This window comes from Phoca vitulina, unplaced genomic scaffold (assembly GCF_004348235.1).
Source record: "Phoca vitulina isolate PV1807 unplaced genomic scaffold, GSC_HSeal_1.0 scaffold10, whole genome shotgun sequence".
Taxonomy (NCBI): domain Eukaryota; kingdom Metazoa; phylum Chordata; class Mammalia; order Carnivora; family Phocidae; genus Phoca; species Phoca vitulina.
The window spans coordinates 51158113-51183505 of record NW_022589713.1 but is presented as its reverse complement, the minus strand read 5'-3'; the positions used below and the strand labels follow the sequence as shown (position 1 = coordinate 51183505).

The 25393-nt window shown below is 40.6% G+C and overlaps 1 protein-coding gene across 2 annotated transcripts in view; it reads right to left on the bottom strand.

The window, feature by feature from the left end:
* Window positions 1–25393, bottom strand: part of SNRK (SNF related kinase) — a 57026-nt gene continuing 31633 nt past the window's right edge. For both annotated transcript variants that reach the window (XM_032409117.1, XM_032409118.1), the window contains 4 exons: window positions 15085–15226; window positions 10021–10233; window positions 7631–7765; window positions 1–3892 (listed from right to left, as the gene is read on the bottom strand). In XM_032409117.1, coding sequence (XP_032265008.1) covers window positions 2701–3892; window positions 7631–7765; window positions 10021–10233; window positions 15085–15226 — 1682 coding nt within the window. In that variant the 3' untranslated portion in view covers window positions 1–2700. The remainder of the gene's footprint in view (window positions 3893–7630; window positions 7766–10020; window positions 10234–15084; window positions 15227–25393) is intronic.

Here is a 25393-nt window from a genome sequence, read left to right as displayed (position 1 = left end):
TTATATTGCTGAACACCAATATGCCACTTTATTATTTGGATTTTTTTTTCCCATTTGTCACATACCTGTCAATGTTTACACAATGAGGAAAATCAACCAGCAGTGGAAGCAACTGACCAAATCAGCTGATAATTCTGTACCCTCTTAACACACATCAATTCTTACTTGGTAGGGATATCTTTACTTTGATTCAGTCTCACAGCTATTCTTAAAATCGGTGTCAAGATTGTCACATCTTTAAATACAGATAGAATTGGCAGAAGTACATAATTTTATATATATATATATATGTGTATATATATATAATATATGTACACACACATACAGAAAAATACAAGACTAATTGTTTTTCCACAATATTTAATTTACACACTACTATAACTCTATGCAACTTCTGAAGACAGGTTAAGGGGTACAAGAAACTGTTTAGAGCTAGTAAATAGTTTGGTCCAATATTGTCTTAACGTAATGGTTATTTGCTCCCTCCCTTTTGTGTGACGACATACTATGACATACAACACATGCACAATCATCCACTTATGAACAAATGAGTAAGACGCCACTCAGACTAACATCTGTATACCCAAAGGGTCAACCAATCACACACAACTAATAAGGCTATAATACAGCTATGCAGCATCAACGGTCAACACTGCTGATCCTAAAGTGAGCACCATATATACATCTGAATATAAAAAACCATTGGAAACCAAACACATATGGGTTAGTTAAAAGGTGCCATTCCAAGGCTATACATAATCACAGGAAAAAGTATTTACATTACTTGGAAAACAGCTGCAACAAAGAGTTTATTGCCAATGCCCTTTATAAACTTCTCTCCTACGTTTAATACAGATGTTACGCTCACTATCTATGTGAACCACACATCTTATTTCTGGCCCTTTATAAGATCCCTGCTCAAGAATTTCAAGCAAATATGTTCTATGGCTTCACCCACACATCTTTTCTGGTAGCTTTCAATTACAAATATCACAATGAACTAGAGCTGTAGCTTAAAACATATCTAGCCTAGGTCTAGAAAGTAAAATAAGTATTTTAGGTATCATCTTAGTTAAGTATATTGTGAAATTCAGAGTTTGGAGTAAAATCTATGAACCCTAAGTAGCAGAGTCAGGGTGTACTTGGAGAAACCGTGACCAATGGAATGCAGTCCTTTGGTGCCCTGCCCACTCTACAGACAAAGTGACTGTCACTTCAGAGACGTGAAGGAAAGCTGCTGAGTGTGGGAAGGTTCCCCCTCCCCCAATCCCGGCCCAGCCACAACCTATCACCAATGTGGATAAGCATTGCTTTGAAGACCCCCAGGCACAGCCTGAAAAAGTAGCATCTGGCCCCTTCCAAAAGTAGCAATCTGCAATATACTGCGTCTTACAAGATAAAATGCCACGAAAGATGATTATCTGGTCAAAAGTAGTCTTTGTACAGGAGCAATTTAAAGTAAGAGTTCTTTGATTATTGTTTTGGCAGGAAGGCAAAGTGAAAAACACTTGCAGCAAAAAAAAAAAAGCAAAAACCAAAACGACAACAACAACAACAAAAAAACAAAGCAAGCTTTGTGCATTTTTGTTTGCTGTATGTGTGAATTTTGTTCTTTTATATGTGTTTTTGATCAGCCAATTTTCATAGCTTACTGAGCTAAAGGATATAGAATGGGGGAAAAAAAAAAAAAACGAAAGAGACAACCTAATTACCAAACTCCTAAAAATCAAATCCCAGTAATTTTTTAAAAAATTTTATAGGGTTTTGACTTTGCCAACCTCTGTGTGCACCTCTGCTCCCATATTAGGCCCTACAGTTTCTTCTATCTACATGGTTTTAAAGGAAACCCTAGGGTGTGCCCTATAGGAAGGAATTTACACCGAGCATCTTTTTGTTCTGTTAGACAGACTACACACTCTATAAGTAGAGTTAAGACACCATCAGTTCACTTCATCACATTACAAAATAAGATTGTCTGTTTGTAATTTACCACTACGGGGGAAGCTGCCGTATAAATCTAAGTACTTTATCTCACCTAGTACAAAACAAGAAAATCTTTTTCAGTTAAATTTTAAGAGCCCAAACTTTTTTTTTTTTTTCACACTATAGCTTAAGACAAACAGGTGTGGGTATGCTGAAATCATGGTTTTAAGGTTCTCAGTGCAGACGCTCGCTGTACTCTGCTCCGCACAGGCCTCGGGAGGCGGGGCACGCACACGCTCGCAGGCACCAGGCCTGTCGGCATCACCACGTTATTGCTTTGGTTCTGTCTCAGACACCACGGAGTGTGCCTCAGAGCACGGAGTTTCCGTTATCACAGAAGGTCAGGACAGGAATTTAGATTTGTCACACGGAAACAAAAGCATTTTTTTCTCTCTAGATTAAGTGTGGAACATCAAATTTCTAAGTGCTCCATTTATATTAGGTTCCAAATATACATTTTAATTTAATCCTGATCATCCACATTAAAATTATAAATGTAAAAATTACACAACAGACTTTTCGGCTGGAAAAGAAGTGTCTAGCAGCATGCACAAAGACCATGCATTGTCACATCGTCAGGCGAACAAGTGAAAGGTAATAAATAACTGCTCCTAACGCCCACTGTAAAAGAGCAAAAGCCAAACGAGAAGAGCGGAGAAGCGCGGAGAAGCGCGGAGAAGCGTGCCGGTGCTCAGGCCCGAGCGGGGAGGGCGCCAGTCAGATGACGTGGCAGCAGCTGGCCTGGCTGGAGGCGCACAGCAGCCCGTCCTTAGGGTTCCGCTGGATGTTCACAGAGATGGTCTTTTCGCACAGAGGTAGCTGCAGCACGTTATTTTTCCGGTTCTTGCTCTTTATCCGTTCTAACTCAGTGCTGCTGTCTGCCACGTGGTCGGAGAAAAACTTTATGCTGCCCACGCCCGGGGCCTGGCCCGCGCTGCCCGTGGAGCTGATGCACATCTTCCACGTGGACTTCTCCTGGACCTTGACGCTGGAGAAGGACAAGCTGCCCTGTGGGTCGAGGATGTACTTGGCGCCGCCGTGCAGCTGGGAGCCCAGGCAGAGGCTCATGAGTTTGAGGCTCTGCACCAGCTCGCCGGGCCCGGGGCCGGCGCAGCGGCGCGTGCTGCCCGACGTGCCGGTGGGCTTGCCGCCCGAGCCACCCGCGGGGCTGCCGCCACCCGCGCTGTTCTCGCTCGGGCTGGCCTTGTCCGCGCCGCCGCTGCCGGCGCTCGGCTTGCTCTGGCCCCCGCCGTCGCCCTCGCTGCCCGGGGGCCCCTCGCTGCTATCCCGCCGGTGCCAGGAGTAGGTGAAGCCGCTGTCTTTGTCCAGCCGCCGCCGGCTCTCCGAGTCGTCGTCGCTGGTCTCCGAGCTGCTGCAGCTGGAGCCACGGCCCTGGCTTTTCCGGCGGTGGTAGCGCTTGTGCACCGTGCCCGGGGAGGCGATGTTCATCTTGAGCCGGCTCAGCTTGGGGGGCAGGTTCTCGTCCATGTCGAACTCGTCATCCGACTCCCCTTCCTCAAAGATCTGGTTGAGCACGGGGGCGCTCTTCCTCGACGTCAGCCGGTTGGTCACCGAGGGCTTCCGGCGCAGAACCACTTGTGTCGAGAGGGACATGGGCTTCTTGTCCTCCTCATCTTCCTCTTCGTCTTCCTCCACCCGGAACAGGCACTTGCGCCCGCTGGCCGTGGCTTTCAAGCTCGCCGGGGACACGGTGGAGAGCGCCGGTCCGGCCAACTCGGGGAGGTCGTCCTTCTTAGACGAGTCACACAGGCCTTTGCTCCTGTGGCCATTGAGGACACTGTCGGCAGCCCGAGCAGGAGACTGAGGGACAGTCGCGTGGGACAGAGGAGTGGCCGTGAGATCATCCTCAAGGTCCTGGGGTACATCGATTTTGGTGGGCCACGACTGCCTGTGTAACAGATTGGAAGAAGAAAGCCATGTCATAAATAATATGCAGACTCTATAAAACTACATCACATAACACTGACTAGGGCAAAATCCACAGACTGATAAAAAGAAATATGCAAAAAAGAAAAGGAAAACAAAAAAAACCAGCAGCCTCGCAAACCCATTCGACATCCTATAAAGATCAGCAAGGACACCAGCAGGGCAAATGTGCTTCTGAAACATGGATCAGGCTGTGGCTCACTAGCCAAATGAGAACTTCATCAGAGCTGTCAGGAAAGGGAGCCAGGAGCTACTCCATCTTTCCCATACAAGTCTTACACCACAAGAAAAACAGTTTTAAAAAAGCACAAGGGAGATCACCAAAGCAAAACCCAAACACAACACGTTTTGTTCCTCTGGGTCTTAGATCACAACCTTTGAAGGTATATGGTTTGCTAATAAAATTCACCTGAAAAAAAAAAAACAAAACAATTCACCTGAAATTCCCAGTCTTCCAGATATGACAGGATGGTGTGAAAGTCTGGTGTTTATAAAAATAAATGGAGATAGTTCAGTGGATTAAACATGAGAATACTGCAAAGAAAAGTCAATGGACACGGGCATACATACAACTCTTCACCAATTAAAAAAACACGACGCTAAATATAAATCCAAGTATTTTTAAATGTCCTCACAAGTGTAGTAAGTAGCAAATCCACAATTATTTAAACTTTGATTCTATTCCCCCGTCTAGAGTCACCCGAGCAACAAGAACATTGCTTGGCAGCCAAAGAAGAGAACTTTTTGAAAATGAGGTCTCTGGCTGTTTTGGAATTCTTAACTGTCCTCTGTCCAGGGGAATAGATGTCAGAGATCTTTAAAATAGCCACTTCCACACTATGAAACTTTCGTGTTCACACCAATTCTGTTATCCTAGAAATAAAACCCAATTGAATCTAGAGCTTTAAAAAACTCACAGGAATTTACGACAGACATCTTTCCCCCAACTCAGAGCCATTTCCTCTTTGTCCACGGCGTGGTCCATCTATGCTAGTCTTGGTAGTTCATAAAGGCTGAGTGCTGGATAATGTCTCTGAGGTCACTAAGTGTCTCTGGACAAGTCCTCTGTCCCCCACCCACACACAAAGCCGGGGCGACGCCTGCGGCTCTGCAGCACGGCACCCCGCCCCCGTTCCGGAAAGAGCAGCGCCCCCCCACGCCCGCAAACACCCCGGGGGCCCTGGGCCGGAAGGCCGGGTGCCGACTGTGTCCGACCCACCAGAGCGGCAGCCAGCGCAGTCCAGGATCAGGGGGCCCACACGTGGCGGAGGCTCTTCTCTCCTCACCTCCCACCCCACCTGAAAAGAAAGCCAAAACCGTTCTCAGAGCCCACTCCCCAAAACAGGAGGGGTGGCTGTGGCCACTGGGGTGGCTCCTCCATTGGCCACTTCGAACCAACGGCTTTTATAGGAGTAAGTGGTTCAACTGCTCACGTTAATTGAGCGCACATCTGAGCTCCATGTTGTGCTAACCGAAGTCAGTCCTCTTCATGGCCACAACACTGTGAGCAGAGACGGCTAAACAAGACCTGTAAATGAGTCACACGGACAGAACAGTTCGCGCGGCCTGAGTGCTTCCCAGAGCCAGCAGAGCGGAGAGCCGGGCAGCTCTCCACAAGCTGGGGCCATGATCATCCCCCTTCACAGGAGGAAGAAGTGACAACGCGGCCAGGGCAGGAAACCTGACCGAGGTCACGCAGGCTGGCAGACAGTGACACGGAGGCTGGGTTCCATGGCTACTGCACCCCCCGGGGCAACCTAGGAAGCTTCTAAATGGCCGCGGCAGAACAGCTGGGCCTCTGCGGTCTGGCCTCAGGGATTCTCCTCACTTCCTGGGGCTCGGAAAGGATGCTGGCACCGAGCGCTCCCGTGCCGGGGTCCGCTCCTCAGAGGACCTCACGAGGCCTCTTCTAAAACATAGACCACGCCATGCTTCCAGCCCAGGCTTGCAGAACCCAAAGGAGGGCGTTCTCGCTGCAGCTGGGGCTCCCTGGCTCACCCTGCCTGCCCCGGCCCCTGGAAGAGCTGGGCTCGTTTCAACACCTGTCTCCTGACTCAGTCCAGGGTCCTGTGCCCCAGGGTCACTCTGATCTGAAGGCACGTCCAGCGACAGAACTAAGTCAGGTCCTGGGTTTTGACGATAAAGTCACAGTGCCAGTAAAAAGAAGGCAAGGAAGCAGATACCCCACCTGCCCTGGGCCCGGGAGGAGGTGAGGCCCTCACAGAACCTCTACTCTGGTATCTCCAGGAGGGTAAAAGGAAAACTTGAGGGAAGGCTCTGATATTTCTTTATAGGCTCTATAACTTTTATAATAAGGTACAACCAACTTATTTACATATGTGATCAACTTTAGATTGAGTTCTGATCTGTTTCACTGAAAACAGCTCAAATCCAAATATTCCATCCTCTAAGGCTAGACTGACTCCAGACTTGGTGGCCTGATGTGTGGTGACCCTTCTCTTTCCCAGCGGGGGGCCCAGGTCAGGACTAGGATGACCTCACCCCTCAAAGTCACTGTTCTGGTTGGTCTCATGCCTGAGTCCCTGGCTCCCTGGGACCCAGTCCCCTTCCACACAGACAGCAGACAGCGTGCCTAGGTTTCATTACAGAAGCCTCCATCCAGGATCCAAACGAAGTTATACTAAGTCCACTTTCCAATTCTAAACTTCTAAATCTTTATTCTTTGGCCACCCAGGAACGTTTTCTTCTCTCTTCTCTGTTGCTGCATCCCAAGTAACAACCTACACATGGCAAGTTGACTCCAAGTAATTTAAATCCAATGGCTTTCTGCTTATTTTAAATAATTATTATTACATATTCACACACACATATTTGTATATGGATGTACGCGTAGAGAATTATTCAGAATTGGGAGCATCTTTCTGTTTTTGAATCACTACACTTCCATGGATTCCTTTATCTGAAGAGGGAAAGATAAATTCTACATGACTTTCATAGTGGTGATGTAAAAATATAATCCTCTCCGTCCTTTGATTTTGAATGGAAAGCGTATAATATGGCAGAAGAAAAAGCAAGGTGGGGAGGAGGAGGAAAAATGGGGAAGAGCACATTCATGACTTTACCAAAGACACCAGTGGTGATGAAATAGTCATAACAGTGACAGCAAACACGTGGAGCCCAGCTCAGGAGGTGGATGTATTATTACTCCCATTTCACAGATCAGGAAACTGAGTCAAAAAGAGGTGAAGTGACCTCCCAATGTCAAGCAGCCAATAAATCAACTAGCTGATCTGTCAAATCACTGAAATCCTGAGATAATATCATGGCACGAAAATTCCCTTAATGTTCTTAAAAATTATTTCAAATAACAGTGGGAACATTTGGCCCTGTTCCTGGAATGAAAACTTAAAAGAAAATAACACATTAATACACATAAGATCTGGAAGAGTTTAATGAAAATAGTTGACAGACACTCTGCTTGAGGCTGCTTCTCCAAACGTGTTTTCCTGGCCAGGCCAGCAGCCACAGCCCCTCTCCCCTGAGCCCAGGAAGGAAGGTGTTCTTGGTGACAAAGGAACAAGACTCCCACACAGAGAGAGCCCATGCGTGGCCTCTCCAATGAGGCTGCCACCACTGTTTATACTCTTGTGCCCCAAAGAGTTAGGAAGCATTTTTTTTAAAGGGGTTCTCTATTTCAAAACGTTAACTTACTAAAATCAGTGAAGATTTTTTTTCTCACCTAAACTGGGCCTTGATATTGCTAGGACTTGCAGATCTGGTTTGTATCTCTTTCTCTTGCTTCTCCCTCAGGATCCTTTCAGCAAGCAAGAAGTAAGTGGCCGTGATATGATTATACCTGTTGGTTTCCAGGGCTCTGAGGAAAATAAGGGAGAATAAATGTAAGCCATGTCAGCAGGTTTGCTTTTTTACAAGCAGAATTCTTTTTTTTTTTTTCTTTTCCAAAGTATAAGCAAATGAAATCCAATGACCTGGAATCTTTAAAATCATGAAAAAAACACAAACAAGAAGAAAAACCTAGTAGTTATTTAGATCACTCATGAAATTCTAAAAAACTATATAAAAATGTTCAGTTAGTAAGAAAAATCCAAAATGCTGAGAGCAGCTGAGCTGGATGTCAGTTTTCGATGCATAAAAAAGGTGATGAAGCTTTCCAAGAATGTATGCATTATACAAAACTTTAATCTGTGTCAGTGTTCATTTTCATTAAATTGGCTTACGTGCTTCCATCAGAAGTATGAAATGAGCTGTATGAATGTGCACTGAAATACTAGTATCAATCAGAAAAATGAGGGTAAGTTTTTATTTTTACACTCTTTGCATTTAATGAATTACTAATATAACTGAGAACATGTCATTAGCCTCTTCTTTGAATAAAATCAATGTATTCATTCATCCATTTCAAAAGAGGGCTCTGACTCCTTAGTCTGAGCAGGCACCCTGCAGCCCCGGGCTGGCAGCCTCCCGCCCACGGGGCACACGGCCACCTGCCCTCCTGCGGCTGGCCTGGCCTGAGGACTGCACAAGTGCACTACAAGGGTCTACAGGGCCCAGAAACTTTCTGTAGTCACTGAAAATACACAATTGAACACTTAGGAAAGAAGCAATACAAGGATCCCTTTTCACAAGACGGACAGGGGGGTCACAGCTAATGGGGGCAGGGCAGACTGAGGTGCAAGACTCTAAAGTAAGAGCCCAAGATGAAATTCAGGGCTCAGAATGACTTCTTAGAGTGGTTTCCTAAGCCAAGTACCAAACTAAGGTCACTGGCTTATTTTGAGGGGGCCAAAAAACACGTGTCCTTTAGTTGAGGCATCATGCTCAGGAGGGGGAGCTGGTCACAGACAAGCCATGGGCAAGAGCTGAGACCAGCTGGGGGGAATGAGCTCGGGCCTCCCAGCCCCTGCTTCACCGTGCACCTGCCCACCAGTGCACAGGCAAATGGGGTCTCCTGAGCCAGGGAGACTGCCCCTCCCTTTGGATTTATCGTTGAATTTACATGAATCCAATAGTTCTAAATGATACCACTGCATGTGTTTATTTAGGCTAAGAACATTGAGCCAATTCAGGGAGATACAAATAGCCTTCTATGCACTCAAAATGAAAAATCACTTTCTACACATTCCTAAAACGAGTGTCCTTGGCAGGCATGTCCTGCTCTTCCTATTCATTTAGGTCATTAAGTATGACAACTCATAATGCAGCTGGAAATCTGCAGAAATTTGTACTTAAACCAAAATTTTGAATCTGAGTGGTTTTCTTTTTTGCCCACCCCCTCACCCCCTGACGGAGTATCTCCTCTTTCCATCATACCTGATGGTTTCACTCAACAGGTTAAATAACATTTTGACTTTTCATTTGTGGAAATACTTCATAATTTTCTAGACAGGACCTCTTATAGAAATAAATCATTATTAAAACAAAGCAACTGCATCTTTATATTATCCTTGATTCCAAACTTCTTAGATTATTAAAAACTGGCTTTGGTTTTAAATGACTTAATTAACAACTTTGTATCTTACGGGTTGCAGGTCGCTGCAGCAAGGACTCTGAAGGGCCAGAAAGTAAGCAATTTACGCTTTGTGGGTCACGTGGTCTCTCTCACAGCTACTCTGATACTGTAGCACGTGGCCAATGACAATACCCAAGCCACCAGGCATGACTGTGACCCACTAAAATCTTCCTCACAACAATGTGTGACCGGCCCCGTGTGTCAACCCCTCATTTAGAGGACTGCGGTCCGCCCCATTCTCCCCACTCACTGTGGGGAGCAGAGGGAGACATGACAATGAAGAAGATGCTGCTATGGAAAAGACATGTACTGGGATACAAAAAAAGCTATTCCAATCCACCCCTACAGGGAGAGAGGCCACAGCGTTTGGTGACACCACCCAGCAATGGTGTACTTGTTCACTAGTACAAAAATAAAAACAACAGAACAATAAAACCTATAGACAGGCACTGGACCAGGAACTCTAGAAATAAATGACATGACTTCTGCCAATTGGGAACTCTACGCATTACAGTGTCCACAGGCCCTGACAAGTTAAGAGAAGAGACCATTCCAAGAATCCTAAACCCGTGGCCCCACGCTGATGAGTGCTGACATACTCTACAATGGCGTCGCGGTCCGCTATGTCCCCGAGCACCATGCGCTGAATGATGCTATTGTGTTCCTCCTCCGAGAGGTTTTTGTATGACACGAGGGGGATGTTATACTTCGTGGCTGGTGAAGGGTCCACTCCCTGAAGCCAAGGATGATTTTCAATCTCTTCTAAGGAGGCCCTTCTCTTGGGATCTCTCTGTAGCATCCGTGTGATCAGGCTGGAAAGGAAGGTAAGTCCACTGTTAGAGCAAACTGTTGGCAGGGATTAGTAATGGTGGATTATTTTATTAATCAGAATTGTTTCCTACACTTATACCATCAATTTCATTAGGCTCACTAGTGGTGGTGGTGGTGCAGCAGATGGGAATAAAGAAAATTTAGTGCCATCAGATTCATAAATAGAAAATCACAACTGTCGGATATACTGATAAGCCAAACAGCTTCCTATCATCTAGAATTAGCTCTAGATATCAACATCTGTTGTTGAATTAACTGTGGCTTAGTGGCATGCCAGAACCAGCTATAGTGATCAACAATGACATACAGAATACAGTGCATGAGCCAACTTCTGCTTCAGGGAGAATAAATGATCTTGATGAAAACAATCAAAATGCCACAGGCTGTTAAACATGTATTTTGTTTAAATGCATTGTGCTGGCAAAATAATAAATACATATATACATAAAGATGGAAGGAAGGAAAGAATACTCAAAGGTAAAAATGGAGTAAAAGCAGGACTTTTAGGAGGCGAATGACAAAGCTAGCCTTTGACCCGACTGCTTCTGCTTTGGTTTCGAAAGCTATACTGAGTGCACAAAATAGAATATAATGTGTAGGGCCTACTGAAGGCAGGGAGTACAACTAGAGCCCTCGTAAAGAGCTGGGGTCCCAGCTTCAGTGTTAGGGTGAATGAGAAATGAGAAACAAATCTGCTAAGATATCAAGAAGGAAATTTGCCTGCCTCAAAACTGGCTGTGGAGTAGGGCAGGGAAATCTCATCTAAGAATTTCTAGCCACAGGCTGGTCCTCACACAAGTCTGTGGTCCAAATTAATGATATCTGTGTGGTACATGTAGAGAAGTTGTTAATTTAAGGCGGTTTTAAGCTGGAGGTGCTCCTAAGTAACTACAGTAGAGAAGGAAATGTAAAACCTTTTCATAGGAACGTAACTTAAAAGAACTCCCACATAGTATTACAAGGAATACGGCCTCACAATCAAAAAATACAAAGGAAACAAGTACTAACAAGAACTAAAAAAACATGATGGCAACATCAGAATGCAAAGTCTTAAAATACTGAAATTTTCAGACACAGAAGATAACTGTGTTGAATATGTTTAAGACATGGAGAAGTCTGAAATACAAAAAACAGTAAAAAAAAAAAAAAGCAATGGACAAATTTTTAAAATTAGATATAAAGAAAATTAATGAATTGGAAGATAGAGCCAAGGAAATAACCCTGCACCGGTGGACTAAGAGAAAATATGAAGAGATGAAAAGACAAGGACGACAGAGTGAAAATACCTAACATATATCTAATCGGGAGTTCCAGAAGGGAACAAGGGAATGGGCAAGAAACTATATTTGAAAAGATAATAGCTAAGGATTTTCCAAATTCATGGAAGAACACAAATCCTGACCCAGGAAGCCTAACACATCCTAAGCAGAATGAATAGAAGCTCTTAGAGCAGCCTGAGAAGAGAGAGATCACCTGTGCAAGAACAATAATAACATGAACAGATGACATCCCAAAAGTAACAAGACATATCAGAAGATGTGGTAACATCTTCAATAACCTGAGAGAAAACAACTGTCCACACCTAGAATTCTAGACTCAATGAAACTTTCAAGGGCACATGTAACACAAAAAGATTTTCAATGAAAAACTGAGAAAGTTTATCACCAACAAATGCTCATCAAAAAAATTCTAAAGGGTATAATTTTAGCAGAAGAATGTGATCCCAAGTGGAAGGATATACAAAGTTTTTTATCAAGCATCTGGGTAATTCTACACAATTTTTTTACTGTACTATACTCTCTAATTTGTAGAGTTAGAAAATATTGAATGGTAAAGTGTTCTAAGGATTTTGTGTTGTTTAGGAAGAGATAAACGTAAGGGTTAACTATCAATTTTATGAAATTAAGCATATAGGAGGCACCTGGGTGGCTTAGTCGGTTAAGCATCTGCCTTCAGCTCAGGTCATGATCCCAGGTTCCTGGGACTGAATCCCACATAGGGGGCTCCCTGCTCAAAAGGGACTCTGCTTCTCCCTCTGCCCCCCCCCCACCCCCCATGAGCTCTCTCTCCCTCTCTCTCAAATAAATCTTAAAAAAATTAAAATTAATTAATTAAGCATACAAATATATATGTGTGTGTTAAAACAGGATAAGCACTAAAATAATTGACTATAACTTCCAAGCTAGTTGAAAGGAGACAGCCAAGTAAGGAGAAAATGAAAAACCTCCATTGATCCTAAAGAAGGAACAGACCAAAATAAAGAAAAAAAAGAAAAAAAAGAAAAGTAGGAGAAATATGAAGCATATAAGAAGAGCATAAATATACCTACATCTTTCAGTGAAGACAATAAATATGAATGGGATAAACTCTGATGAAAAGACAAAAATCCCCAGAAGGGATTAAACCCCAGCTCCCAGCTGTTAAAAAAGACATACTTAAAATCAAGACAATGAAAGGTTTAAAGTAAATGAATGGAAAACTATATAGCACATAAATGCTAACCAAAAGAAGACTGGTATGGCTAAAGACTAGATAACACAGATTGACTTTAAGGCAAAAAGCATCATTAGAGATAAACAAGTGATACGCAAGTTCAATTCACCAGTAAGATACAACAATTAGCACCTAATTACCATTGCCTCAAAACACTTAAAGCAAAAACTGATAGACTCCCAAGAATAAAACAATAAATCTACCATCATAGTGAAAGAATATCTCAGTAAGTGATAAATCAAGTAATCAAAAAACTCAGAAAAGATGTAATTTAGAACAGCATAATTAACAAGCTTGATCTTAAGGATTTATATACAACTCTGACCCCGAAAATGGGTAAATACATATTCTATTCCAGAACAAAAGAATCATTTACAAAAACTGACTCCGTACTAGGCATAAAGCAAGCCTCAACAATTTGAAAAACAACAAAAAACTAGTACTACATAGACTATATTCCTGGACCACAATGGAATTAAGTTAGAAATGAATAACAAAAAAGTAATTAGAAAAATTCTATACATTTGGAAATGTAAAATACCCCTCTAAAAACTTAAGGTCAAATAAAGCATTTGAAGCTAGAAAATACTCAGAACTGAATAATAACAGGGCTATAACTCAAAACTAGTAAGATACTGCAGAAATGGTACAAGGAGGCAATTTAATAGCCTTAACTATGACATTAGAAAAGGAAAATTTGTGAGCCAAATATCCAACATAAGAAAAAAAGAAGAGAATCAGCCCATGAAGTAGGTAGAAGGAAATAATACAGATAAGAGAAAATTCACAACATAAAACAAGAAATACAAGTAAATTAATAAATATAAAAGGCAGTTCCTTGAAAAAAACTAGTAAAACTAACAAACCTCAGGCAAGACTAATGAAGACAAAAACAAGAGAAGGCAAAAACTGTCAATACTGGAATGATAAAGGGCAACATCCCACTGATCTATATACTTTACAAATATAACCAGAGAATATAAATACTTGAGGCCAATAAATTTGAAAATTTAGATAAAATGGGCAAGCTCCTTAAAAAACAGAAGTTAGCAAAACTGACATAGGAAAAAGTAGAAAACTCAATGGTCCTACAGTTATTAAAAATAATCCCTCTACAAGGGAGAAACAGAGAAGGCTCCTAAGATATCACAACTGTTATATTTCTTACTCTGGATAACAGGTTCTACCATTCTCACATCATCAGTAGATAGAGAAGCCTGTATCTGAATCCAAAGAGTCTGAATAGGTAAGCTCTTAACCATCCACCACATGGGCCTAAGATGGGGTTCCACTTGGAGAAAAGATTTCTCAAACCATCAGATTTCCTTCTTACCAGCTGATGGGAAAAATTCAAAACTTTATTACTACAACAAAATCCTTAAAGTAATAGCTATAATCTCAGCTGAACTTACTTAAAAATATCACCCATTTAAAAAAAAAAAAACATATATATATATATATATATATATATATATATATCACCCATAATGTCAATGAAATACTGAGCTTCTAACAGTTGTTTTATTCCATTATTATATTTCTCACTATACATATCACAGAACTATAAAGTACTTTAAATTCCAAATAATCAACTTGAGTGTACTTTTGGTTGCTGGCTTCCCATAATCACACAAACCAACTGCAGACAGCGGTGTATGAATAAAATTAAGGGAAACGTTATGTAAAACCTAAAATGGTGTGTTGGTGGTCTATTTCATGAAAAGAAATGCCTTAACTTTTCTCTGGAATTTAAAATAATTCCAGGTGGTCTTGCTTTTTTGCTGATGCAAAAACACCAAGATAGTTCCCATGGTAATATCTTCATTTCCAGTGAGTAACTACCACTCCTGGAGGCTGAAGAGGCATATAATGGGCTTCTTGAAAACAAGTGTATTTAAGAAATAGACGAACACATTTTGTACTCCAATATTAAATTTCAAATCATATTCTGGAGTTAACCCCCCAAAACACACTTAACAAAAATAAAATATCAAGTTCAAAAATAAAAACGAACTCAGATGCTTATATATTGAAGTCACCTCAAATTTTTTTGACATATTAATGGAATAAAACAAAACTTCTGGGGTGCATGGGTGGCTCAGTTGGTTAAGCATCCAACTCTTAATTTTGATCAGGTCATGATATCGGGGACATGAGATTGAGCCCAGAGTTGGGGTCCACACTCAGCGTGGGGTCTGCTTGGGATTCTCTCTCTCTCTCCCCCTCTGCCCCTCCCCCTGCTTGCACTCTAGATAAATAAATCTTTAAAAAAATAAATAAAAATCTGGTTTTAGTATGAGTGTTTTAAGTTTCCACATTCTTTTTCTGTTTTTACTTACTCTTTACACTCTTTGGACACATGGGATGGTACGGTATATTTGCAATCCATGATCATTGTCAATGTTTCACTGTCATTGGCCTCTTGAAAAGGTGGTTGCCCACACACCAACATGAAAAGGATCACTCCCAGACTCCATATATCTACAAATCAAAGACATACTGTTAAATATTGGATGAGTTAGAAAACCAAAAGCACTAAGAAGAGCGAAAATAGACTAACAATATCATTTTATTTCAATAGTGAAAACCATTTATATCTCAAAGAAAAACATCTAGGGAAGAAAACTTAAGTCCCAATAAGGCAGGGAAGGTATCTGTCTTGTTCACTGTTTTTATATTCACCTCAGCCACATAGTGAATAGTCAATAAATGTTCAACAAAGAGATAAATTAATTCATTAATGGCAAGAATATCAAGTGGAAAGTACCTATCAAGGTTCCCAAGCCACTGGACAACACACTGCTGTCTTTCTCATGACATTATTTACCAGAGAAAAACTAAAACTAGTATTTTAATACTCTGAGACATGAAAAGGATTTTGCCTAACATCACAATTATCTCAGTTTTCTTTACCTCAATCCTGGTGAGGTAACCAGATGATGTAAATCACAGTCATTTTATAGTTAAGAAAATTAAAATTCAGAGAGGAGAAATATTTCTGTGCTGTCACTGAAGAAGAAAAAGACAGGCGATACATGATTTCAGAGGACAAAACTAGGTCTGAAGATACAAGTAACCAGGAGGCACACTCTGGCTTAAAAACAGCAGAAGCTACTTAATAAAGCGCTGGGAAAGACAGCAGGTTTCCCATCACTCTAAGTACTTCAGCAAAGGCTGTGCAACCATCTAATATTCTGCTTAAGACATTCCTGTAGTGATTTTAAGGCTGGACTAGTTGACATCCGAGGACCCTACCAACTGTAGCATTAGACTAACTCCTACAAGAGCAAATAACCCCCTACCTTCTTGCCATTAGATAAAATCTCACCAATCATTTGGAAAAATGATGGCTTTTCAAATGAACAAAGGATGAATCCATTTAGGAAGGGTATCACAAATCATTCACTCATTCCAGAAACTAAAGTATAGACATGATTACATAAACATTAATAAAACAAGAGATGAATTCAAGAAGCTTTCTACCACAAAAGGCTTAGAAGAGAATGCAAGCCATGTGGACTTTGTCACATCTGTTAATACTGAACTGCTGTTTTCATTTAGCTTAAACTCCCAAAATAATGTAGGATCCATACTATTTTCCAGCAGAATTATAACTTGTTAATAAAATATCTTCTCCTTGGTCCAAACTAAACAAAGAGGGCAATAAAGGCAGAAACCCAAAAGTTAAACACATTGTGATTTTTTTATATGTACAACAAATTTTACTAAGGATGCTTCAATGAAAATTAATCAGATGGAAAAATCTACTAAAATTGAAACATTACATATGTAAGAATAAAAGGGACCTAGAGATATTCAGTCCAAACCCTTGGCTCTTCAGTGTCCCTAAGAGGTGTGCCTGGCATTGCTTGTTGGATGCATAAATTATGTGACCTACCACCCCAGGACAGCAAGCTGGCTCAGGACTCCACTCTGCTCATTGACCCACATTTCTTTACCTTGATCTTGGAATGTAGAGGGCCATCCCCATACAAAGTCAAACAATCTGAGTAATGGTGGCTAGCTGCACCTGTTCTTTAACTATCCAGTGAGAAGAATTTATAACCCCAATACTAGTTGTAACTTATTAAGAGTTTCAAAGGAAATCTATATAATTGTTTAACCTAAACCCTCTTTGAACAATCTGAACCTATTTTTGGTTACCTGCCCCAACTCTCAAGCCACTACTGTGAACAAGTGGCAATTACAATTATTCTCCCTTTAATACATGTGTCCCTCATTTTACAAAGCAGTTATATTCCTAGAAATTCGCTATAAAGTGAACCCATCTTTTCATCAATGTTTATTACATAAGAAGGGAAATATACCACGGTTTTATTTTTGGTTGATTTAGATTATTTTGTGTTATTTTGTTTATTTTTGGCTACCTCCTCCCCAAAGAAGGGAAGGGATTTTAAGTGGCTTGCAATAAAACACATAAACATAAAAATCAGGGGAGTTAAAACAAAAACTCTCTCTCTCTTCTGTTGTTTAAATACTGACTAATGTCTAGGGCTACTACTATAACCAAGCCCAACCATTAATACACATGTATTTGAGATACAATAAATTCTTATCTTTCCATATAAATCCTACAAAACAACAAATTTTTTTTTAAAGATTTTATTTATTTATTTGACAGAGAGAGAGCGAGCGAGAGCAGGAACACAAGCACGGGGAGTGGGAGAGGGAAAAGCAGGCTTCCCGCTGAGCAGGGAGCCCGATGTGGGGCTCGATCCCAGGACCCTAGGATCATGACCTGAGCCGAAGGCAGACGCTTAACAACTGAGCCACCCAGGTACCCCAACAACAATTTTTATAAAATGAATTTGGTTACATTATTTCTTCTACCATCTCATACTTTAACTGTGGATAAACCTGTTTGGTTATTTAGTTATTTACTTTTTCTCCATGCTAAACTGGAGATGATATCTGACAGTGCAATTAGACAAAGCTGATGTTTTAAAAGTTTAACAAATAATATAAACATCAACTAATAATTACCCCAAATTCTTATCTGGTTAAAGAAAACTTTCTTTTTCTGTTAAATATCAACCTAAACAGCAATAAGGAAGTCCAATTATTTGGAAATGTTCTCTTCAGGATCATGTGCCCAAGCAGACTCACACACCACTTGTTAGGAAGTGGTGCATGATTAGAAGAGTAAAAGGAGAAAAACAACATAAATATATATACTGTCTCCACTGTTTCCAGTCAGGGCTCAAATAATTTCTGAATGTAGAAGTGCTTAAAATTTGAGAAATTTAGAAATACAATTCTGTGCCTGGTAGTTTACAAAGCTAAGTGACATGATATGAAGCATCTAAAAGAAGAGCAGCAGGGTGACTAAAGGAGTCAAGTTTCAAGTTTCAGAAAGGGCAAATGACCCTCTCACTGAGACAATGTGATTATTCAAGGGGCTGCTTATTTTTATTTATTTATTTTCCAGACTTAATTGCTCTTCTTAGTCTTGTCTTTGAGTGATTTTACTTTTCCATCCTAAGGGTCAAAGGAAAGAGAGAAAAACAATCACGAAACAAACACAAAGTGGTATGACTTTAACCAAGTATTTAAACCTGTTCCCAATCGTTAAATGGGAATAGAGCAGTAATGCACTTCCTCTTAATGCTGTTGTGGGCTTTAAAGAGATTAAAATCAAATCCATGCTGAGTATTCGGGACAGAGCCCAGAACACAGAGCATTCTAAGGAGGCTGCACTGTCCTGCCCTCGTTCATCTGTGCCACGCGGGCACTGTTCCTGAGCACAGTGGACACCGAGATGAATGGGCGACATCCTTGCCCTTACAGGGCTCCCAGTTCACTGTGACAGACAGACAGCAGGGAAGCCCAAGAAGGCACAAAGCCAACACAGACAAGAGAAACTAGTGGAGATGGGGGGAGAGAACAGGAAAGGCCTCTTAGTAATGCAGCTACAAAAGGTGACAATTCATGATCTTGGGTCCCCAGGACAAGACATCTGGTATTACAGGACTAACAATGGCATCAAGAAGGATTATCTATTACATTTCCCTCAAGCGGGGGAGGGAGTTGGTACTTGTTCAGCTTGGGATCCACCAAGTCTGTAACTGGGGATTAGGGGATGGACACGGAGAAGGTGAGAGAAAGATAATGGAATAGGGACTTCACATTATTTTTATTTTAAAAAATGTTAATGGAATTGTCTATTCATATTAAAGGTACACAAGTTAACAAGTATCAACCATCTGAAAAATCAAATTTAATGTTGATACTACTATCTGAAGCATATGTTTTGATTTCAGACCCAGCTATTAGGTTCTTGGTTAATAAAAAATGGAAAAAGAAAGTATCAATAAATATAGTTCCTTTGGTTAAAAAAACACTTCCAACTCATGGAACTGAGGGAAGGGGTGGAAAGATAATGAGGTCTTTGTTAGTACCAAGAATGGGAGTTACTGGCCCCCTTATGGCAGCTCTCAAGCAAGCTGGATACAAAAATGAGCCCTGACGTCTCCTTCGCCTGCTAACAGTCAGCAGGTCAACTTGTCATAATACAATTATGCCATTTCTAGGGTTAGAGGTGGGGTTTCTACTACAAATGTCATTTTAGGCAGGCTAACAAAAGATCAAAATGAAAACAAAACAGAGTAAAAGAACATGCTAATTATTAATCTGAGGAAAAGCTACTGCCAAATGGTGGGGCAGGGGGTGGGTGGAGGATGTCATGACTGCTGAGAAGTTTTCTAAAAAATCACTTACGAAGTGAATTATCTAGAGAGCCAAAGAACAAGCAGGGATTAGAAAGTAATAAAAATGGCAAGACCAGAAGAAAAGTTTCAGGTGGAAACTTCTATTTCTTCTTCTGGCTTTCTTTTATCAGTGCAGCCATCAATCATAACAGAAGCAACAGAATGTTCTAAAACCACTACAGATGAAGCAGGGACCAGCACCTTTTATGACACCACTTAAAACCAGCAGGATTTATGCAATCACTTTTCAGTTCCAACTGTGGTTACCAGCAACTGACATATGACCCAAAACTATTGTAAAAGGCAATGCTTTCTTAGAATAGCAAGTACCGTTACACAAGCATGTAGGTCTTAGGACCTTTGTTCCTTGTATGCATATGCAGAAACCCTAAGGTTTATTGATGTGAATTGCTCCCTACACAGTAAGAACTACTCATCTGCATTCAACATCACCTAGAGCTCTGGTTACTAAAGATTCTTGTTCCCAACACGATCAACGGTTGGTTCTGAGGGACCAGACTACAGACCATTCTCCAAGTGGTCTTCTGAACTAACAGGGGAAGAGTGGGGCAGAAGAGGAATGAAGCATTTGGACAAGTCCATGTTTTAGGGTATCTATATTATTTCTGGTTTTACCAACACTTTAGTTAGAAGCAAAGTTTTACTATTTAACAAGTAATCGTTTCTTTTCTTAGGAAGAAAGTCAGAATGAATGCCATCACTCATACATACTTCAAAAAACTTTCCCACACCTGAATCCATCTGAATGCCCCCTGAGGACTTCAAAAATCAATGATGTCCAAACTAAGCTTATCACCTTTTACCCAAACCTAGTTGTCTCATCTGGGTTCTAGTGTGGTCTATGGCACCTCCACCTATCCAATCAAAACTCAGGAAGCACCCCAGACTCTGCACCTCTCACTTCCAGGTCAGGAAGATTCTGCCAATTCTAGCATGTGCCCAGAATCCTCCAAGGCTCCTACCAGTGACCCTCAGCTCCCCCCGAGATCTCCTCAAACTGCCCTCCAACCTGGTGACCCAGGCATCACCACAGCGAGCTGTAATTGAAGATGTTTTCCTCTATTACTCAGAGCTCCTTGAGAGCAGAATATGTCCCCTGCACTCTCAGAAGTTTGTTGAATGCCAGAATGAACCTAGAGCTAAAGAGAAAGCAGTACCTTTGTAAACACTGTTTGGTTAGGGCCCCACAGAAGGCAGCTGCAGCAGGGGGCAGTCTGTAGTTATCAATGACCTTCAAATAAAAGCTAAGAGAAAAAGGAGACTAAGTACCCAGAGTGGGGGAAGCGGGGGCACCAGTGAAGACAAGCTGCAGTTTGTTTTAGTTAAGGGTTTAACGCCTTGTGCAAACTTGTTTTTTCAAGTCAAAAGAAAACAGGGAAAAGTTCAAGAAGTCCAAAGGTTATCAATCACACACTGTGGGACTGCACACGTTCATAAATCCAAACCAGACAAGCAGCAGACACCCTTCCAACTCAGCATTCTTTCATAAATCACTTTACAAATCTGATTTTAGTGAACTTTATAGATGAACAGCAAAAAAGACAGGCCAGGCTAAAATCATGTAATTTCCTTCAGTATGGCCTAATGAAAAGAACATGCCTGGGCTAAAGCATCAGAGAGCCCTGGGCTCAAATCCTAACTTGGCCATTTAATTAGTTAGTATTCTTGGTCAAGTTCTACCTGCCTTCTGTGCCTGAGTCTTCTCTTCCACGAAAGGTGGATAGCACCACTCATCTGGTAATTTCTGAGAGGGTGTCTGGGGCAAAGAGCACTACATGTATCACCACAGAGCCTGCAAGAATTGAGAAAATGCTTACCTAGATCTAAGTATAGGAGGGAGACAGGTAGGAAAAAAGCAAAAAGAATTTAATACTTTTTATTCAATCTACTTCTTTACTATTCCAATTATCTTACAAGAACATTTATTGCTTGTAAAAAAAAGTAATTAAAAATTAGCTGTGCTTAACAGAACATTCTGAAGTGTATGTACTTCAGTGGGATAAGCAGAAACGTCTTTAGAGGAATAAAAAGGTAATTAAAAAAAAAGCCTACCCTCACTGAGACAGTGATTCTCAACCTGTGGCCTGGGGACACCTGGTTCTGCAAGGTTCCCTCAATGAATTCACAGATCTCTCCAAAGCATGAACACTTACAGTAGGAATTATTTTAGTTTGAATTTTTGGCACAAGTAGCTTCTTTCAAGGACTTAAAAAAAAAAAAAAAAAAAAAACCCCAAATATTAAATGCTAGGTCTTGTGAAGCCAGGGAATGGGCCAGGTCAGTGCTGCTGGCCTTTTCACCCTCTAGTTCCATTTCTATGCTTCAGGACACACCCGAGGTTTCACCAGGGGAAGGGGACACCAAAACTAGAGCCACGAGAGCGCAACCCACCTCCGGGACATTACCAAGGTCTGTCTCCAAATCTCCGCCTAGCCAAAACAGTCCCTCCAGGCATTTCTAAACACCTAGGTGAGGCAAGAACCCACTACAAATTCATAGCTTTCCAAAATCACATCTTTTAAATTACATCTAAATTTACATCTAATACCTTGTGAAAACTAAATACTTCCTTTTACACGAAGCTTACGGGAGAAAATCTCTGGGTTTTGTCCAATTTTATAACACTAGCCACAAAGTCTAAAATGTTCACATTTTAGAAATACTTTTGAAAGGTGGAAACATGCTGATGTCAGGCCATCAGCATGGCAACATGCACACGAGCACCTTCTTCTATGCATTTCAACATGGACGCTCTTCAGAGAAGGGAGCTGCTGCTGTGGATACACAGTGACTGTAGATTTAGTTTTCAGAAGTGACTGCACATGTCAACTTCCCATAAGATTATGACAAATGCAAATTTCACAAGTCTAACTTTGATCTAGAAAGTAGGAATATTCAAATTTAATATCAAATCTAAAAACGTCCAATTCTATTTGTCTAGTCAAACAATATAAACCATGCAGACTAAAGGACTATATGATTAGTAAAATGTTAAGTCTGCTTGATGCTTTAGTTTAATAGGTAGTGTAGTATTTTGATGTTTTCTTAAATTTATTCTAAAAATGCCAAGACTTTTGCATAAGGTTGAGGCATGCTAACGTAAGACAAATATACAAGCTATTAAAATATCAGTTAATAAAAATCACCTGCATATGCCAACTCCCATGGGTTCTCTTTCAAAAGGCACACAATATTTAATGCATGTGGGGGACACGAAGTCAAATGAAGTTTGTTCTTTAACAGAACACAACATTATCCTACACTGCCCCAAATGCTTAAGCTTGTCAAAAAGACTTTTTTAACTTTCTGAGGATAAAGAAAAAAAACTTTAAAATAGTGTATTTGCTGTAACAAGATTCAAAATTCAGAATACTGGTTCTTGAAATTTTTGATTCTGGTTAGTTCTCCATGCATAACACCTAAACAGACATGTGGTTGAAAAGTGTATACAACTTACTTTCCTACATTAAAAAAAGTCAGCATAGCATGTTATATCTTCTAAGAAATTACAATAAACATACAACCTGGTTGGTTCCACACAGGATTAGGACTATTCCTTCACATTAAAACTTTAGCTAGAAAGTTCTCTCAAGTATAACCACACATTTCCCAGTTTTTAACATTTTTAACATTTACTTCTTTCAGATTATCAAAGTAATACATGTTCAGTGACAGTAAGATTCTCTTAGCAGCCCCCTCCACACTCATGAACACCACAGACATTCTTTAATATTAGCCTATTAGACAGATAAAGATATGATAGATTTGTTCTTATTTATACTGTCCTATTTTTCCCTCATTTCTTCAAGGCTTAATTTACATGCACTGGAAGTCACCACCATTAGTGTGCATTTCTGGGAGTTCGAACAATGCAGTCATGCAACCACTGCCACAATCAAGATCTGGAGCAGCTCTATCACCCCCAAAAGTTCCCTGTACTTTGTATTCCACCCCTCCTCCCGGCCCAGCCCCGGGCAACCACAGGTCTATCTCTGTCCCTCTAAGTCTTGTCTACAAACGGAATCACACAGTATGAAGTCTGGCTTTTTTTTTACCTAATGCATTTGAGATTCATCCACGTTGTTGCATGTATCAGTAGGTCATCACTTTTTATTGTTTGAGTGGTAGTCCATTGAATAGATGTTCCAAAGCTTATTTCAGTTTGGGGCAATTATGAATAAAATCACTAAAACCATCTGTGTACAGAGGCTTGTGCAAACTTAAATGTTCATTCCTCTTGGGTAAATACCTAGGAGTAAGCTTGCTGAGCCATACAGTAAGTGTATGTTTTATACGGAACTGTCTAATGACTTTCCAAAGGTGGCTCTAGGACTTTACATTCTCATCAGCAAAGTATGAGGATTCCAATGGCTCCATTCACATCCTTGTCAACTCTTGGTACTGGCAGTTTAAAAAACTTTAGCCATTCTAATAGATGTAGCTTTAATTTGTATTTTCCCTAATGACTAATGATGTGGAGCATCTACATGTGCTTATGTGCCATATTATGTCTTCTTTGGTGAACTGTTTGTTCACATCTTTCGTTCATTTTAACATTGGGTTGCTTTTTAATTTGTTGAGTTTTGAGAGTTCTTTTTTTATATACAATCTCTAGCAATACAGAAAAAGGCTTTATTTTAAAAGTCATATTTGACAGCATTTACATTATTTCCTGAAAACAGCTTCAAAAACTTTTTTAAAAAATTACTGAAGTATAGTTGACATACATTATATTAGTTTCAAGTGTACAACATAGTGATTCGACAATTCTACACCTTCCTCAGTGCTCATCCTAAGTGTAGTCACCATACATTATTACAATATTATTTGTACTTTCCATTTCCATGACTTATTTAAATTTGTACCTCTTAATCCCCTTTATCTATTTCACCCCTCCGCCTACCCACCATCCCTCTGGCAACCACCCATTTGTTCTCTGTACTTAAGAGTCTGATTTTTGTTCGTTTGTTTTTTAGATTCTACGTGAAAGTGAAACCATATGGCATTTGACATTCTCTGTTTGACTTATTTCACTTAGCATAATACCCTCTTGGTCCATCCATGTTGTTGCAAATGGCAAGATCTCATCCTTTTTATGGCTAATACTCCAGTGTGTGTGTGCGTGTGTGTGTACACTACATCTCCTTTATCCATTCATCCATCAGTGAACACTTACGTTGCTTCCATATCTTAGCTATTGTAAATAATGCTGCAATAAACATAAAGGTGCATAAATCTTTTCAAATTATTATTTTTGTTTTCTTTGTGTAAATATCCAGTAGTGGAATTAATGGATTGTATGGTATTTCTATTTTTAATTTTCTGAGGAACCACCCATACTGTTTTCCACTGGGGTTGCACCAATTTACTTTCCCACCAACAGTGCACAGGGGTTCCCTTTTCTCTGCATCCTCACCAACACTTGTTACTTCTTATCTTTTCAATACTAGCCATTCTGACTGGTCTGAGGTGATCTCCCACTGTGGTTTTGATTTGCATTTCCCTGATAATTAGCGATGCTGAGCATCTTTCATTTGTCTGTTGGCCAGCTGTATGTCTCCTTGGGAAAAATGTCTGTTCTTCCACCCCATTTTTTAATTGGACTATTTGTGTTTTTGGTGTTGAGTTATATACGTTCTTATTATATTCTGGATTTTAACCCCTTAGTGGATTTATCATTTGTAAATATCTTCTGAGCTTTGAGAATCTTTATATATTCTTTATCAGATATGTGATTTGCAAGTGTTTTCTCCCTGTTGGTGGTAGCTTAACAGTATCTTTCAAGAAGCAGGAGTTGATTTTTATAAAATCCAATTTATCAAATTTCTCTCTTATAGATCATGCTTTTGATGTTGTATCTAAAATAGCTTTGCCTAAGTCAAAGCTGCAAAGATCTTCT